The sequence below is a fragment of the Cetorhinus maximus genome, chromosome 26 (assembly GCF_964194155.1).
Source record: "Cetorhinus maximus chromosome 26, sCetMax3.hap1.1, whole genome shotgun sequence".
Taxonomy (NCBI): domain Eukaryota; kingdom Metazoa; phylum Chordata; class Chondrichthyes; order Lamniformes; family Cetorhinidae; genus Cetorhinus; species Cetorhinus maximus.
This window is the reverse complement of record NC_135904.1, coordinates 20,837,593-20,857,013: the sequence shown is the minus strand read 5'-3', so window position 1 is coordinate 20,857,013 and position 19,421 is coordinate 20,837,593. Positions and strand designations below refer to the sequence as shown.

General features: G+C 40.7%; 1 protein-coding gene across 13 annotated transcripts in view; it reads left to right on the top strand.

Moving 5' to 3' along the window:
* The window catches only part of tcf12 (transcription factor 12), a 274,600-nt gene that overhangs the window by 140,283 nt on the left and 114,896 nt on the right, over nt 1–19,421 (top strand). For all 13 annotated transcript variants that reach the window (XM_078530320.1, XM_078530325.1, XM_078530321.1 and 10 more), the window contains one exon: nt 16,851–16,915. In XM_078530320.1, the coding sequence (XP_078386446.1) occupies nt 16,851–16,915 (65 nt within the window). The remainder of the gene's footprint in view (nt 1–16,850; nt 16,916–19,421) is intronic.

Here is a 19,421-nt window from a genome sequence, read left to right as displayed (position 1 = left end):
TAGATCTGTAATTCTGCCTTTGTGTTTCATGTATTGCCTGGCTACTGCAAAGTTTTATTAGAAGTAGTAATGTTAAAGGCAATTTTGGCAATTCAAATGAAATGGCAAAGAAAGGAATGCAGTGAATCTTTTATAGTCACAGCAAGGAGCTGCGATTATAATGGACTGTAGGTGATGCGATGAAGGTTACTTTAAGTTAAAGTCATGATTAGAGTTGAAAACGTGTTTTGTCATTGACCTCTGCAGGGACCCTCAGTTTATGGCTAATGTTACTGTGTTGTACTTGGCTTTTTTTCCTACTCTGCTTTCTCATTATTCATAACTGAATGAGTAATTTGGCATGGAAAGGAGAGTGGAGGCTGCATTCGTCCAGCAGCTGTGCTTGGTTGCACCAGAGAATTAAGATAGTCACTCTTGCTAGTAGAGCGGTTTGGAATGCTTCTTTGCAATAAAATTTAAAGTAAAATTGAAGATAAGCACGAGGAGAGGGGAATAGAAGTTCATGGTGATATAGAGTTAGATCAGGAAGGATGGGAAGAGGTTTTAGTGGAGCATTCATGTCAGCATGTACTGGGGCTGAATGGCCGCTTTTTGTGCTCTGTATTCAAGGTAATTTTAATTCTGTAATGCTCTAGTACCTCATCTACTCTTAATGTGTGTACCCAAGCAGAGTGTCACTTGGGTATTTAACTACACGAGGCAACATAGTTGAACAGGATTTTGGTCCTGATAAGACCTATTCTTATTCTTTCCTTACCACCTGGCCCCTTAGCTAAAGGGCAGTGAGACCAATTGTCATACAACTAGTGCAATCTTGGCTAAAATCAGTTATGTCAGCACATGCATGTGGTTCATTTAGATACTGACCATTGTACAACCATCATTGCGCTTCTTTTCTAGTTTAGAGTAAGAAATGTCGTTAGGCTAAGGCAATGCTCAGCTAAGATTGTATTTTACCTTGGTTTCAAACTTATTTGTAGACTGCTTGTAATGTCAATCAGAATAAAAGGCCAATTTCCATTTTTGATCATCAACATTTTTTTACTATGTATTCCTGTGCCATGTTGCACAGTTGGTGTGATGATCTTGGGCAGTGTCTTTCACCCTTGTGATGACTCTATGGAGCAAAGCTGGTTTAATTAAGAAACAGTTAAACTTAATTACAGAGCCATTTTTAGTGCTTGCAAGCTCGACCAGATCTCTCATTAGAAAAGCCTCGCCCCACGGATTGCCTGCGCTAAGAGCTCACTGGTCAGAGCCCCCGCAGTACATCACGTGACCTGCGATTGGCAGGAGGGAGGGACTATAGATCCAGTTACCACAACCCTGCATAGTAAAGTGCTTCAATTTTTAAAAAACTCTATTTATGTAATCTAACTAAGTAATGTGCAGCTTTTTGGCACGTCTCTCATCATATAGACTGCAGAATAGCATTTTTATCTGCTTACAGGAACAGCTGAACCATTTCAGTCAGTTATGATTATGCAGGAGCAGTTCTGTCCCCACGGAGTTCAAGTTCTATTTTCAACTGTTGGATAATCTTTTGTTAATACTGCAGTGCTATTCATTTTGTATATATTCTGTTAGATCATTAAGCAGTCACAGCATTCTAATAATTCTATTTTTTTTAAAAATGGAATCAGATCCCTGGAGTCACATCTCTGGAAGTTGCAGCAGTCACTAACCATAATAAAAACAAAGTGCTGTAAAAACTCAGCAGGTCTGGCAGCATATGTGGAGAGCTAACACAGTTAACATTTTGAATCTGTTATGACTTTTCTTCGGATCACAGAACCATTCAGTGTTCAGTGATGGAGTCCAAATCATTTTCACTGGGCCATGTTAAATTTGTTTATTAAGAATGCTAATCTAAAATTTTCAGAAAGTCCACATTTCAGCCACTTGAGGGAACATTAAACCATTTTTTTTGGTGGTATTTTGTTTACCTCAAAGTGGCTTATATATGTTGAGTACACATCATTGAATAATTATTTCAACCAAGTTATTGCTACGTGATATGTGATTATCTAGTCTGCAGTCAATCTCCTATATGTTATGTTCAATATTCTTTCTAGATTGCGCTTTGGCTTTTTATTCTTCCAAAATTCTAACTTGCATCAAGTCATACACACCTATCACCCCTGTGCTTGCTCATTTACATTAGCTCCCAATTAGCCCAATAATTAAATAATTCTCATTCTTGTGTTTAAATCTCCCCATGGCCTTGCCTTGCCTTCTCCTGTGCTACCTCAGCTACTCTTAATGTGTGAACGCAAGCAGTGAGTGTCAGTTGGGTGTTTTACTGCAGGAGGCATCACAGTTGAGCAGGACTTTGTTGCTGATAAGACCTATTCTTATTGCCCAAGGGCAGTGAGACCAATTGTCATATAACTAATGCTACCCTGGCTGACATCAGGTAAGACAGCACAAAATCTGACAGAATCTGATGCATGGGGTTCAGTTAGATATTGACAATTGTACAACCATCATTGTGCAAAATGACATTATGCTAAGGCAATGTTCAGGTAAGGTATTAAATTGTATTTTAACTCTGTTTTGGACTTACTTGTAGACTGCATGTAAATGTCAGTTGGAATAAAACTCCAATTTCCATTTTTGTTCATGAGGGACATTTTTTACTACGTATTCCTTTGTCACTTTACATGGTTGGTATGATGTTCTTGGTAGTGTGTTTGTTTTTTCACCCTGGACAGGCTATTGTTGTAGCCTCCTCTGATCCACCCAAGAACTGCGTTCTTCCAAGTCTGGCTTTGTACAACCCCACAGCCTTTTCCCACTGTTGGTGGCTGTGTAATGGCCCATAATCTCTGGAATTCCCTCATTGAACGTCTCTGCCTCTCCACCCCACTTTCCTTTTAAGATTCTCAAAACTTCGCTATTTGTCCAAGCTTTTGATCACCATTCTAATATCTCCTCCTCTATCTGAGTCAATTCTTAACTCTCAAAACTCCTCAGAACGTTTTTCTGCCTTTGCAAGACATCATATCAATGCAAGTATTGTGTTGGTATTTAAGTTAAATGAAATTCTAAATTATTCTATTTGTACAGTTATAGAAAAGCAAGTAATTCTCCTGTTCCCCTTGCAAACATTCCTCCTTCATTCAAAACTATTTAAAAGCTGCTCTGACATTGTGAAAAGTATATGGTTCATAAGTGGAAGCAACTTATTCGAGATAAGAAAGCCTGGCAAAAAGAAATCCATGAAGGCACATCATACTATGAGTTCCATTGCATTGCTGATGCAAACACCAGATGAAAAGCTGTCGCTTGAGGATTAAGATTCCAAACTTGGTGTATGTTAATCCATTTTTTGATTTGTGGTCACTCATTCCAAAATATTCTAGCTGTCTTTGATATAGGAAGGACAGATAATGACACAATTGTCATCCAGATTTCAAGAAGCCCTTTTTGCCTATATAGAATGGTTGCAGCACAGGAGGGAGGCCATTTGGTTTGTAACGTTTGTGTCAGCTCTTGGCGAGAGCAATTCAGCTCACCCCACTTGCCTTTGGTCACGCAAATATTTTCTCATCAGCTGCTTATACAATTCCCTTTTGGAAGCCACAAATGAATCTTCCTTCACTCTGTCAAGCAATGCGTCCCAGATCCTAACCCGTCTTTACAATAAAGCTTTTTCTTCATGTTGCCTGGACACAATACTGCAGGATGAACCAGTTTTTTTATTAAAGTGGATCATAACTTCATTGCTTTTGTACTTTCTCTCTATTTATAAACCCAAGATTCTGTATGCCTTTTTAACCGCTTTCTCAACATGGCCTGCCACCCTCAACAATTTCATAGGATCATAGAATGGGTACAGAACAGAAGGCGGCCATTTGACTAGTCGCATCTGTGCAGGCTTTTGGCAAGGACAATTCACCTATTTTCACTGGTCTGCTGTATTCCCATAGCCTTGCAAATGTTTTCTCATGTAATTATCTAGCTCTCTTTTGAAGGCCTGGATTGAACTTGCCTCCACCACCCTTTGAGGCAGTGCATTCCTATTATTTTTTTGCAGCATTAAAAAATCTTTTCCTCACATTACCATTGTTTCTTTTGCCATTCACCTTAAATCGGTGTCCCCTGGCTCTTGACAATTCTGGTGATGGGAGCAGTTTATCTCTCTCTTCCACAAACCCCTCATAATTTTGAACATCTCTATCAAATCTTCTCCAAGGAGTACAGCTCCAGCTTCTCCAATCTATTCGCCATAACTGAAGTTCCTCCGTTCCAATCTTTTCTGCACCCTCAAATGTTTCCACCTCCTTACAGAAGTTGGGCACCATATTCCATTTGGGGCTGAACTAGTATTTAATACAGCTTTATTGTAACTTGATTGCTTTTGCGCCCTATGCGTTTATTTATGAAGTCCAGGACCTCGATGCTTTACTAACTGCTTTTTCAACCTTCCCTGCCATTTTCAATTATTTGTGAGCATAACATACCCAGGTGCCTCTGCACTCGAAACCCCCTTTTGGAGGTTTCACTTCACATTCTCTGCGTTAATTTCATCTGCCACTTGTTCGCCTATTCCATCAGCCTGCCTGTGTCCTTTTGAAGTTTAACTATCCTTCTCACAGTTCACAATACTCCAAGTTTTGTCATTCCAAATTTTGAAATGGTGCATCCAAGTCTAGTTCATAAATAAAGGGGTCAAGACAAGGAGTCATCCTCGTACTGACTTCTGGAGAACACCACTGCATACCTTCCTACAGTCCAGAAAACGACCGTTCACCACTACTGTTTCCTGTCACTCAGCCAACTATTTATGCTCCCATTTATTCCATGGGCTTCAACTTTGCTGACAAGCCTGTAATGTGGCAATTAATCAAATGGCTTTATGAAGCCCATGTCTCAACCTCATTACTCTCGGCCATCTCTGTGACTTTACCAAAAACTCAATCAAAGTAGTTAAACACAATTTGTTGGCTTTCCTTATTAATCCACACTTGTGCAAGTGACTGTTAATTTTGTCCCAAATTCTAAAAGCTTTCCCACCACCAAGGTTAAACTGACTGACGTGCAGTTGCTGGGTTTATGCTTGCACCCTTTTTTTGAACAATAATGTAACATTTGCAATTCTTCAGTCCTCTGGCACCACCTCGGCATCTGAGGAGGATTGGAAGATTGTAAGATTGCGATCAGTGTCATGATCACAGTCGAGATCAGTAACTTTTTCTTTAAAAAAAAAGAAATCACATCTGTTATTTACTGAAAGGATGAAGCCACAATATTCCACGGTTTAAAGTAAAAGTATTCTTTTAATTATACAAGAGTCAAAGCAAACACTAAATACTATATTGGGCAACCACCCATACTCTAATCCCAGAATAAACATAAGTTAAACATGTATTAACAGGAAAATTGCGGTCAATTATGAGCTATACATTACACACTAAATGGCACATACAGCTAAGTCAGATCTTTATTGGCTCAGCAGTCATAGCATATGTCATCGACCTGTCACAAAGTCCTTTAAAGCTCTGTCTTCCTCATGAAGAATTTTGGTTCCTTCTCTTGGACTTAACCTGATCCTCGGGCAACAGTAGTGCACAACCAACCCGAGTTCCACAGCCATGGTGTTCACCAAAAATGGCACATGTTTGCAGAACCTTCTTAACTCTGCTTGCGATGGCCTGGTTGGCGTAGATCCACCAATGTTACGCTCAGGTAACAGAAACAGCTGCAGCAACTATATTTTTGCTTATTCTCAGTTTCTGGGTCTAGCCTCTTCTTCAGCCTATTGCAACACTGGGATCATCAACTTCATCAGAGCTCAGATGGCACTGTGTCCTTTCTAATATGGTTTCAACCAGTTGCAGTCACCCCAGATGTTTAGGTTTCCAATCTCAGTTTGAGTCTTAGTTGCCTTAGAAACTGGGAGGGTCAGTTTCCTTTCTCAGCTCCCCTTTTCGATTTCCTTATTCAATTAGGGTCTTAAAAAATAAAAGCTCTGCAACTATGGATTGAATCGCACCAGTACCTATAACTTTCCTCAGCATCCTCAGTGCATCCCATCCGGTCCTGGTGACTTATCAACTTGAACTGCAGCCATAACAACAACAGTTACTGCACTCCAAAGTAATTCATTGTGAGAGTCACTTCTAGACAGATGTCATATGGTGCTGTAGAAATAGATTTTTGTTCCTTCAGTATAAACTCAAACTAATATGAGAGGGCCTTGTACATTGTGGCTTCAGTGAACTCTGAAATTATATGCCACTTAGCTAAGTATTCAAAATTGCTTTGCATTAACATGCTTAAATAGCATCTATATCACACTGTGATACAGTAGCACATAGTCTTTATCTTTTCACAAAGAAAAATTGCGCGTTTTCAGGAAGACCATTCGTTTTTTAAGATTAATTTCCCATTAGTGACAGCATGTTGACAACCAAACAGAAGGTACTAAATCAGTCACACCACATAATTTAGTACTATACATATAATTAAGCCAAGTATGATTTCCACAAGAGAAATTAGGAAATAGTGAGGCCTCATGCTGTCTCTTATACCACAAAATAAGTGGTGAACATGAAGCATCCTTTTCTCATTTCAACTAAATAACTGCTAAGATGTTTTAATATGGTAAGATATTTTACTATTTCAATTTTATTCTTAATGTGAACAAGAGTTAACTTTCTCATTGCATTTTGTTTTGAATTGTTGTATAGCAGCTGCCGCACAAGTGCTTGACTGTTTAAGAATCCATTTCAAAACCAATTTAAAAATAAAGGGATGAACAGTTGAACTACCACTGATCACAGTTTGCTGGCTGAGAGAGAAGGGAAGTTCACAGATTTCCAGGTTTTATCCACTACTTGTCGTTAACCTGGAGGAGCGCAGGTTGGCTTGCTCTCCTGATTTCCTCCTCTCTCTCTCTCTCTCTCTCTCTCTTCCCCCCCCTTCCTTGTAAGCAAGCATTTGGAGTCCTCTTAGTATAGATCAGGAAGAAACACTATTTCTCATGTAGGTGGATATCCCTCAGGGCTATCATCAAAAAAAAAGTGCCTGATTCCACATATGTGCTGATTACATTCAACTCTATCACAACACCACCTCTTTTGACCCCTTAACCACCTGATTCGTCACACTGCTTGTCCAAAATCCAGGACCAGATGAGCAGAAATTGCTTCCAGCTAAATATTGGCAAAGTAAAAGTTGTTGTCTTTGTTCCCAGCCATAAACTCTGTTTCGTAGATACCGACTCCATGCCACTTCCTGATGACAGTCTTAGGGTGAACCAGATCGTTCGCAATCTCGTTGTTGTATTTGACACCGAAATGAGCTTCTGACCACCTATCACTGACTATCTACCTCCCCTTCATGTCCGTGCTGTGGCTCACACCCTGAAACTCTCAACCATAGCTTTATAACCTTTAGACTATTCCAATGCTCTCTTTGCTGGCTTCCCATCTTCCAACCTACATAAACTGGAGCTCATCCAAAACTCTGCCCATGTCCCATTCGCCGATCATCCCTGCACTTGTTGAGCTACATTGGCACCATGTCTGAAAACGACTCTATTTTAAAATTCTCAACCTTTTTTTCAAAATCCTCCATGGCCTCACGCCTCTCTTGAACAGATTTCAGACCGATAAGCCTTCGAGATCTGTGTGGTCTTCCAATTCTGGCCTCTTGTGCATCCTTGATTTTACTTGTTGCACCATTAGAAGCCTTACCTTCAGCTTTATAGGTGCTAAGCTCTGAAATTCTCCATCTTGACCTCTGACGCTCTCTACTTTTCTCTCCTTTAAGGCGCTCCTTAAACTCATCTTCTCTGACTGGATTTTGGCTGCCTGTCCTGATACCTGCTTATGTGGTTCAGTGTCAAATTTTTTTGGCAACGCTCTTGTACAATGGCTTTCTACTATGTCAAAGGGACTGTTTAAATGAAGTTGTTGTTGATGGCATGGCCAAAATTGAAACCCTGCCACTTGTCCTTAAGCATGCACAATCCACGTTATACCACTCAATAGTGCCGTATTCGTAAACCAATAGGTGTCTCCTTCAAATTGTCTCTGCTGTACAGCATTTCTACCTAAAAACATTAATGGAGCTATAATATATATTTTTGTGCATAAATATATGTTGGGATGTTTTCTGCTGCAGAAACTCATTTTGAAACTTCACATTCTCATCTCTGGATTTGATCGTTTTAATGAGGTGCTTGGCCTCTTCCATCATTCAAGCCCTGTAAATTTCCAGTCACCTTTTTCTTGCATAATACAGCTCCCGATAATGTATTTAATTTTAAAAAATGAGGCTCTGACCAGGCTTTTCAAAAAAAAAACTCATTAATTTATTATAAAATAAAGCTCCTATTAAACAAGTTCCAAGAATTGGTTGACACATGACTGTTATCTGGAAGTGAAACTAGCTAACCCTTTTAAGCTTCCCCAGCACACATGTGCATAGACAAACAAGAGAGACACAGGTCGTGTCTACAGAGCTGGGTGGATGGGAAAAAATACTTTCTTAGAAAGGAAAAATAGTTAAAGTTCATGAAGGTTTGATGCTGTCAGTCTGAATAGACTTCCCTTGGGTGAAGACATAATGCAGGGCCCAGTAGATGTTGGGAAGTTCACCAACGATGCTTCAGCATGGAGGAGAGTATAGCTGGCCCAATTCTTCCTGTCTCAGCTAGCAAGCCCAAAGTTATGCAGACAAGCTGCACTCAGATGAGAATTATCTGGCTACAGGTCAAGAACCCCACATAGTTTCACAAAGCAGAGAGGGAGATAGAGCTAGTCAGGATAGTTTTCTGTTCTGTCTTTCCCCCACGAGACTGCAAGCAAAACTACAGGTTCAAACTTAAGGTTTGCCTCTGCTATGTGATTGCCTTTTTGTCTTCCAGCTTCATTAATTAAAGTACTTTGCAGTTCAAAACAAATGAATAATTCCTTCAAGTACCATACAGCTCAGGTGATTTTTTGGAAGAGGCCTGCTTTTTGGCAGTTCCAAGGTGAACTTATGACCCTTTGTAAAAAAAAAAAAATAATTCTCAGCAGCCTCCAAATGCCCAAATACTGCAATGCCCTTCCATACTTTAAAAAGAAAAATCCAGTATAAAGAGATACGTTTCTAACAACATGCTGGTATAATTGCATTGATATCAACCTCAGAATCCTGAACAAATGTTGGGTTAAAGCATTCTATCAAAGTGTTAAACATTTTCTATGCTGTTTCTGTTAGGGGATATGTAAATGGGTATTGTGAACTGGTAGCAGATATTCAAAATGTGTTATAAAACAGCAATAAAATTAAGAATATAGTTTCAAAATGACATTTTCTGATATAATGATACAATATTTAGAATTTGGATTTAATCTTTCATTTGAACTTAAGCACCCTTTGTTTATGCTCAAGTCCCTTGTGTGTGTGTCGTGACTGCCAAGGATGGTGGTGTGATATCACTTTAAGGGATTATGCAAATAAGTAAGTAACCATGATGTAGAGCAACATGTGACCAGCTAGTAGTGTGTATAGGAATTGTAGCTGTGCTGTCTTCATGACTAATAGTTGCTGAATCCATGAAGTAGATCTGTCTGCTGAGCCATCCTGTACTATAATCTTCAAATAAACCGAACCTACATCTAGTTTACCATCATGTGTGTGAGATTGGTACATTTGCATAAAGCAAGCATAGAGACATAACATGATGGCAGTGATGTGAATTTGAAGACCGCAGGATGTGCCACAGTCACGATTTGGTACAATACAGAGGCTGTATGTACATTGAAACCCCAGGAGGCAGAGTCTCCAAACCAAAAGGTAATCTCTAGAAACAGTATCTTCCAAATGGTGCCCTGAACATAGTGATTTGCAGAACAGTGGGTACCCAATTGGTGGACTAGACAGATCAGTGGTTATTGGTAGCAGTGAGTCGGTTCAGAGTTGTGCTGTGCAGTCGGTTTTGAATCTGGCAGGAAAAGCTGCAGGGTCATTGTGATGTCCACAGATGCCATTCCTGTGTGAAATGGGGAAAAAGCCTGAACTGCAGCTACAGAACAAAAAGGGAAGAAAAAAAAACAGCAGCTGCACTGGTGAATCTCTCCATAGGGTAGACGGGTTGCAAATCCCCTACACATCAGGAAGATGACTACCAACTTCTCCAGCATGAACTGGAAGGCCACAGATATCCTATCTGAATTCGGGCTTTTCAAACAAAGGATGAAACTATGCTTTTTAGATTAATCCATCACAGAACCAGATAAACAAGTGATGAAATTAAAGAAAGCCATTGGAAACAAGGGGTTGCATAGAGTCAACACTTCAGGCCTGTCTGACGAAGATCAGAAGGATTCTGTTAAGCCAAGGACCGTATGGGAGGATTAGCTTTTTGTAGAAGTCAACTTCAGAATTCACCGTTTGGAGCTGACGTCTTACAGACAGCAGCCACATGCATAATCAATTGATCAGTTCGTCAGCAGGTGCTATGATAAGGATAAGGACTGCAATTTTTCGGAAACTCAGCTGTCTGAATGGATAATGGAGCTGGTTATAGTTTCGGCGTTGATAAAAGCCTTCAAAAATACCCTTTGGAGAAAAAGTTCACGATATTGACACATTGCTAAATGATAGAAAATGCGAAGCCATTGGGGCTGAACAACACCTACAAACATTAGGTGCAGCTGCCGGTATTTGCGCAGTAGCCAAGACACAGAAAGCAAGCAGGCCATGTGGGAAGCGTGGTCTACAGCACCCACTGCAAAGTTTTTCTGCATTCCAAGATCTTTGCAAGGTATGCGGTGTAATAGGACATAAGGCTTACCTATGTAGGGAATCTGGTTCTGGAGGTTACAACAAGATACAACCAAACAAAATGAATGTGCAGCATACTGGCGGCAACAACAGGGAGTGTGACAGAAACCTGCATAAGTGCAAGCACATAGATGAGGTTAGCATCCAAGACCGACCAGGGTTAAGAATCAGAGTGGAATAATCTTCAACTAGAAAGAAAACAGGCTTTCCACATTGTCTGTGTGGATGAAGACAAAAAGTTAGAGGCTTTTGCTGCCATCAGCAGAATATGTCCGAAGAAAAGCGACAAACACATGCTCGCACCCCAAGTTGACACTGGAGTGAACGCAAACATCTTGCCAGCCAGAATCTTGAAGGATAAGTATCTGGATCATTGTAAATCGGTGATACAACCTATGACAGCCAAGTTAACTGCGCCTGATGGGTCAATGATTCATTGCGTGGGTGTGTTGACATTGAAATGCATTTACGGCAAGTCTGCATCGCAATGACAAGACTGTTAGCTGCTGGACATGAGTGGGCCAGCAATAGCACGGTTACTGATGCGTACAGAATTTGACATTATGACCATACATGAGATCCCAACATACCAATTGTGGCAGCAGAGGCCAAGCATAATCGCATTGAGTCAGTCTGTGACCTACAGGAGATGTACTGAATAGAGAGAATATGCAATTCTAGGATCGACTTTCCGAGAAAGTGCAGTGTGCACATGAAGGAGAAGCTGAGGAGCTAGTTGGATGACGTGCAGCTTAATGACATTATTCGTCGTGTGCATTAGCACACCGATTGGTCCAGTTCTACGATATGCATGTTGAATAAAGATGGCACAACCTGGGTATGCTTGGACCCAAGACATCTAAATCTTCATCTAAAGAGGTGCCCACACGAGATTCCAACATTAGACCCCATATTCATAGGAGCAAAGTTTTTCTCCAAGCTGGATGCCAAACACTGATATTGGTCGGTTCATTTGACAGAGGGATCTCAGATATCACTACGTTAAGAACACTATTTGTAAGATACTGCGTCCGTAGATTGTCTTTTGGCTTATCCATCAGTCATGACCTGTTCCAGCAGCATATGGATAGAATTACAAAGTATTCCTGGATGCATTATAATATGCATTGCTGCTGATATTGTGGTGATGGGCAAAATCAAAGAAGAACATGACCGAAATCTACACGTTGGCAGCAGCTTGTTGTGAAGGACTCATGTTCAACAGGAAGAAATGCCAGGTGAATGTAGGTCAGATTAGCTTTTGTGGTTCTATCTGTTCAAGTTCCAGGACCCGTCCTGACCCATGCAAACTTGAAGATATACAACACACGCCTACTCCCCAAAACAAAAAGGACTTGCAGCGATGTCTCAGGTTTTTTAACTTAGCACGATAGATAACCAACTTTGCCAATAAAGCATCATCACTAAGAGAGCTTTTAAGGAATGATGTTCCCTATGTATGGCAGGAGGAGCATCAACACATGTTCGAGTCACCTAAACAGGCATTGTCATAAGAGACATGCGTTCTACAATATTACAACCCAAGAAAAAAGACGGCCTTAAGAAGTTGCACCTCATGAAATGGTTAGGAATGTGCATTATGCAAGGCAGCAAACCAATTACATTTGAGTTCAAAAGTCTATCGCCAGCATCATTGGACTGTTAAAACATGGGAGCGTTTTAAAAATTCATTCATGGGATGTGGGCATCACTGGCTTGGCCAGCGTTTATTGCCCATCCCTAATTGCTCTTGGGAAGATAGTCATGAACTGCCTTCATAAACCACTGCAATCCATGTGGTGTTAGGGAGGGAGTTCCAGGATTTTGACTCAGCAACAGTGAAGGAATGGCGATATATTTCCAAGTCAGGATGGTGAGTAGCTTGGAGGGGAACTTCCAGGTGGTGGTGCTTCCAGGCACCTGCTGCCCTTGTCCTTCTAGATGGTAGCAGTCGTTGGTTTGGAAGGTGCTATCTAAGGAGCCTTGGTGAGTTGCTGCAGTGCATCTTGTAGATGGGACAACCTTGCCAAGCCACCACCTGTCCCAGTTCTTAGAGATACAAGAAACTACTGCAAAAAAAACAAAGGAGAATGAAGACAGCATAAGACCAACATGGAGGTGCGGAACTGCCTATTCTGCATGTAGGACAGAAGGTTCAGGTTATGCATCTACCCAAGGAACCTGGTCACACGCATAAGTATCCTAAGTGTACAGTGAGTTACGATCCTATGAGGTCATAACACCCAATGGAGTGACGTTAAGGAGGAACAGAAGCAAATAGGCAGTATGTACAGCAGCATGTGACCAGCTAATAGTGCGTGTAAAATTGCAACTGTGCTGTCCTTGTCAGTAATAGTTGCTGAATCTATAAAGTAATCCTGCCTGCTAAGCCATCCTCCACTGCATTTTCAAATAAACCAAACCCATGTCTAGTTTACCAGTTATCTGTTTGAGAGTGGTAAGTTTGTGTGAAGCAAATATACAAATTCTAGAGCTGTTTATCATATTGTCCATAATTTATTCATAAGTTGCTCATTCTGGTTCATGTGGGCAGTATGATTTGCATTGTTTTAAATTGTTCTGTGAAGTGTATGGTTTATTTGCTTTGAGCTTCATGTATGCTTTTGTGAACCAGATTATTTTGGTAGAAAATGCTTTGAGAAATGTAGCGCAGGTATACAGGAAATGATACAAAATGGGATACTGTGTCCTTGAAGCATAACCAAAGTGTTTCTTGCTTCCACAGTGAGTAAGAGGAGAGAAATATGAGCTGTGGGCGTTTTTTCATGCATGTTTTTGGAAAATAGCAAAGCAGACAGATTGAGTCGCCTTCATTTAGGAATTCTGGACCCTCCCCCACCAGAACAGGAACATGTATTTAGTAATTCTGTAAACTATTCCACTGTAATGCTAATTGGCACATTTGTGTCTTTTCTCCCATTTTTTTCTGTTTTTAGCGTACCTTGGTTTTTAGCCTTGGTTTAGGTTGTGTTTGTGTGGATTTAGTGCCATAACACTGAAGCACTAAATAATGAATGAATTTCTTCAAAACTTGAGTGGGAGGATCTGAAAATATTAGTACAGACTAGTTAAGTAATGGATTGAATTTTAAATGGGTGGAAAAGTCACTGTGAGCTCTTGCAGTGCTGATTTCATTTAACTTCAGAAAACTTAATTGCTTAGGTTTTGCGGTTAGAGGTGAAGTGTTGGCGCTCACCACTGACCTTGTAGAAGACAGAACTTTGTGGGCAAATGATTTCTGTGTTATGGATTCCACCTTTTCTGATATCAATTTTATACTGGTGTTATCTTTTGGGATCTTTGGTGTTCAGAAACTTGTGATGTTATTAACTAGGCTAAGCAGCTAGTGGCCTTAAAATAAAAATTCTCAGACCATAAACCAGGAAGTTAAAAAACACTGATCACTCGCTTTTAATCATTTTATACAGAATTCAAAATAAAGATGGATTATAAATGGGATTAAGGTAAAACTGAAATCATAAAACTTAAAAAAGCTACAGATATAAAATGAGACTTTTGGGGCCAGAAATGCTTTACCGGTAATGACCTGGTTACTCACTGAACAAAGAGTAACTTCTTTGATTCTACAGAACCGTGATGGCAAACGCTGACAGTTTCGCCATGATTACAGCCACTAAATCTGAGCCATTGCTGCTTGAAGGTTAACGTTCTTCTAAGTTGAATTTCAAAAGGTGTATATAAATTTATTTTGAGCAAAAATAACATTTCTGGATTATTCTTAAATGGGGACTGATTTCCGTTTGAGTTTAAATGGGATTGACCTCTTTGCAGACAGGAATGTGAATATGAAGAGTTACGTATCATTGTGTTTTGGTCTATACAACAGCTATTCTATATACCACTATTTTTGCAACTCATACAATAAAGGAATCATTATTGAATTAATTATATTGAGTGACTTGTATATTGCAGCTTGTTGCATTATTTTGAAATGTTTAGCAATGTGGTTTTAAATGCCAGCATTGTTTTTTTTTTCAATCAGGTATTGATACCTCCACATTGGTGTTTTGAAATATTGGAGCCATTGGGTCAAAATCTGTAAGCAACTTGGTGATGAACAATGAAGCGCTTCAATACTTAGAACTGTAACAGTTCATATTTAACTTGTTTTCTTGGTTAAAATGACTTCTTTTAGATGAGCAATGTTGAAGCACCTTTATTAAATGGGTTTTATTATTTGTGATAACTGAAGAACACCGATTTAAGATTATTGTTAAGGGCGCAATATATGCTAGCTAGATTTGTTGATGACACAAGGATAGGTCGGGAAGTTAAGTTGTCAAGAGGAGGTAGAGTCTGCAAAGGAATTAAGTAAATTGACACAAAGATTGGCCGAGTAGTGGATAGTCTAGAGGATAGCCATAATCTCCAAAATGATATAGATGGGCTGGTGGATTGGGTGGTAAAGTGGCAGATGGATTTTAACATGGAGAAGTGTGAGGTCATACATTTAGGGAGGTCAAACAGTTTCAGGGATTACAAAATAAATGGGAACAGACTAAGAGGGGTAGGTGAAGTGAGAGATCTTGGCATACAAGTACACAGGTCCCTGAAGGCAGCAGTTCAAGTAGACAAGGTTGTAAAGAAGGCATATGGAATGCTCTCCTTCATTGGCAGAGGTATAGAATATAAAAGTAAGGATATAATGCTGGAATTGTATAAAACATTGGTGAGGCCACAATTGGAGTCCTGTGTGCAGTTCTGGTCACCACATCACAGGAAGGACGTAATAGCTCTGGAGAGAGGGCAGAGGAGGTTTACAAGAATGTTGCCAGGGTTAGAAAAGTGTAGCTACGAGGAGAGATCGGATAGGTTGGGGTTATTTTCCTTAGAACAAAGAAGGCTGAGAGGTGACTTGATTGAGGTGTACAAAATTGAGGGGGATAGAGCGGACAGGATAAAATTGTTTCCCTGGATGGAGAATTCTAGAACCAGGGGACATAGATTCAAGATAAGTGGCAGAAGGTGTAGGGGGGACATGAGGAAGAACTTTTTTACGCAGCGGGTAGTGGGTGTCTGGAATTCACTGCCCAAGTTGGTGGTAGAGGCAGAAACTTTAAACTCTTTTTAAAAATACCTGGATCTGCACCTTAAGTGCTGTAAGCTGCAGGGCTATGGGCCGGGAGCAGGAAGGTGAGATTAGAAAGGGCACCTGGGTGTCCTCGGGCTGGCATGGACAAGATGAGCCAAATGGCCTCCTTCTGTGCTGTAACTTTTCTATGGTTCTATATGTAGTGCCTTTATTATGTTTAGAAGATGTCCGACAGTGCTTCAAAATAATTAATTTTAATTGCAGCTACTGTTACACAGGCAAATGTGGCAGCCGATTTGTGCAAAGGAAAGCCGACTCGTGGTAAATGATATTCGGTTTGGTGAAAGGAAGGTTTTGAGTAGAAAACTGTAAGATTTCCCTACTCTTCGAATAGTGTTATCACAACTTTTGCATTAAACTGAGCAAGCATACAAGGCTTCTGTTTAATGTCTCATTAGAAATGATTGCACTTCTAACAACAATGTAGTATTCTCTCGGTGGTTCTAGATCCTACTTGATGTTTTCTTGCAAGGCTGAGCCAAGCAAAGCACTTGGAACAAATTGAATTAAGATAGGCAGCTCAGTTCCTCAACCACGCTTCTACAGATACGTTGTTTATTTTGCCTGTATCTCAAAAATAAATTTCATTCTAGTTATCCATTCAGGAGCTGTGTACTTTTTTACCTCAAGGGATTAGAATTAAATTTTTGATTTGGCAAAGTTCCATGCTTTCAGTTTAACTAAATATTTCAAGAAAATTAAATCCAGTATTGATTCAGGATTCCAGTATTGTACTTAATTTTGGAGCAAAATACAACCATTCAAAAATAAACACTTAAAAGCAAGTACTCCGTGCAATAAAGTTTTGTTTGGGTATTGTTAGGATCTGTGCGTGCCTGAAAGATGCTTGTACTTCTGTCTCCTGATCTGTACCTGCGGGATAATCTTTTTCTAATTGTATCAAGCCCTAAATTGGACTTTTTGTTTCTAGGAAAAGTTCCAGAGAGGGGAACCCTTCCACCATATGGCAGAGATCCAGGAATACCAGTATGTCAAGTAAGTTTGTTCTTTTTCTGATGTGTATTTGAAGGTATGTTTTTGCAACTATTAATACTCTGTATGTAGTTCTGAAGAACATGTGGTTTTTATCAAGTTAAATAAAACCATAAAAGCTTGCAAATGAATATGATCTTCTCTTTTGACCTAATTATACCCTAATTCAGTTCTGTTTTGTCTCTGCACAAAAATGCTAACCTTCATATAGAAATTTTGTGCTTCATTTTCACTGTTCCAGCAAGTAAATTTGTTTATTGCTTTGAGGTGAAGTACTCAAATATATTACAATCCATGTGCATATTTCAGATAGTGAGCATATCATACCAGCAATAGAGGTGTAATACTGTTGTGCAATGTATCCTCTAAACTGAGCCTGAAGAGTACACAGAACAATTTAAAGGGACTGTGCGCTTCAGGAAATCACCCATCCTAATTTGCATAGTGCTATATAGGCTATGTTGGTTTCCTGATCTGTGTATTTATGAATTCTTGGGATGCCTTGTTTTGACATTCACCATAATTGGTCACATCATGCAATCCTAGTTATGTTCGATTGAAAATTTTCATGGGATATGGGGTGTCCATTATGGGGAGGCGGTGGTGTAGTGGTATTGTCAATCTGGATAGTAATCCAGAGCCTCTGGGGACTCGGGTTCAAATCCCACCATGACAGATAGTGGAATTTAAACGCAATAAAAATATTGAATTAAAAATCTAAGGATGACCATGAAACATAGAAAATAGGAGCAGGAGTAGGCAATTGGGCCCATCGAGCCTGTTCCGTCATTCATCATGATCATGGCTGATCATGCAACTCAATAGTCTGCTCCCGCTTTCTCCCCATATCCTGAGATCCCTTTTGCCCCAAGAGCTATATCTAACTCCTTCTTGAAAACGTACAATGTTTTGGCCTCAGCTTCTTTCTGTGGTAGCGAATTCCACAAGCTCACCACTCTCTGGCTGAAGAAATTTCTCCTCATCTCAGTCCTAAATGGTCTACCCCGTATCCTCAGACTATGACCCGTGATTCTGGACTCCCCCACCATCGGGAACATCCTTCCTGCATCTACCCTGTCTAGTCCTGTTAGAATTTTATAGGTTCCTATGAGATCCCCCTTTTTCTTCTGAACTCCAGCGAATATAATCCTAATAGACTCAATCTCTCCTCATATGTCGGTCCCATCGTCAGAGACCATTGTCAGTTGTCGTAAAAATCCATCTGGTTCACTGATGGCCTTTAGGGAAGGAATTCTGCTGCCTTTACCTGATCTGGTCTACATGTGACTCCAGACCCACAGCAATGTGGCTGACTCTTAAATGCCCTCTGAAATGGCCGAGCAAGTCACTCAGTTGTATAAACTGCTGCGAAGTCTATAATAAATAAAATAAGGAATTAAACTGGAGGGACCACTTGGCATAGGCTTAGGCACCGGAAACAACAATGGCAAACTCAGCCCCCTCAACACAGCAAAATCCTCCTGACTAACATCTGGGAGCTTGTGCAAAAGTTGGGAGAGCTGTCCCACAGACTAGTCAAGCAACAGCCTGACATAGATATGCTCACGGAATCATACCTTACAGATAATGTCCTGGGCACCACCATCACCATTCTTGGATAAGTCCTGTTCCACTGGCAGGACAGACCCAGCGGAGGTGGCGGCACAGTGATATACAGTTGGGATGGAGTTACCCTGGGAATCCTTAGCATCGACTTCAGACCCTATGAAGTCTCGTGGCATCAGGTCAAACGTGGGCAAGGAAACCTCCTGCTAATTGCCACATAACACCCTGCCCCCCAGCCCTCCCCCTCAGCTGATGAATCAGCACTCCTCCATGTTGAACACCACTTGGCGGAAGCACTGAGGGTGGCAAAGGTGCAGAATGTACTCTGGGTGAGAGAGTTCAATGTCCAACACAGAGTTGTTCAGGAGCACCACCACAGACCGAGCTGGCTGAGTTCTAAAGGACATAGCTGCTACTGTGCTAAATGGGTTAGACTTGATCAGATCTAGCAGCTCAAGACCGGGCATCCATGAAGTGTTGTGGGCCATCAGCAGCAGCAGAATTGTTCTCGAACGCAATCTGTAACCTCATGGCCTGGCATATCCCCCACACTACCCTTACCATTGAGTCAGGGGATCAACCCTGGTTCAATGAAGAGTGCAGGAAGGCATGCCAGGAGCAGTGCCAGGCATACCTAAAAATGAGTTGTCAACCTGGTGAAGCAGCAACTCAGGACTACTAGTGTGCCAAACAGCTTAAGCAGCATGAGATAGACAGAGCTAAGTGATTCCACAACCAATGGATCAGATCTAAACTCTGCAGTCCTGCCACATCCAGTCCTGAATGGTGGTGGACAATTAAACAACTCACTGGAGGAGGAGGCTGCACAAATATTCCCATCCTCAATGATGGAGGAGCCCAGCACATCAGTGTAAAAGATGAGGCAGAAGCATTTGCAATAATCTTGAGCCAGAAGCGCCAAGTGGCTGATCCATCTTAGTCT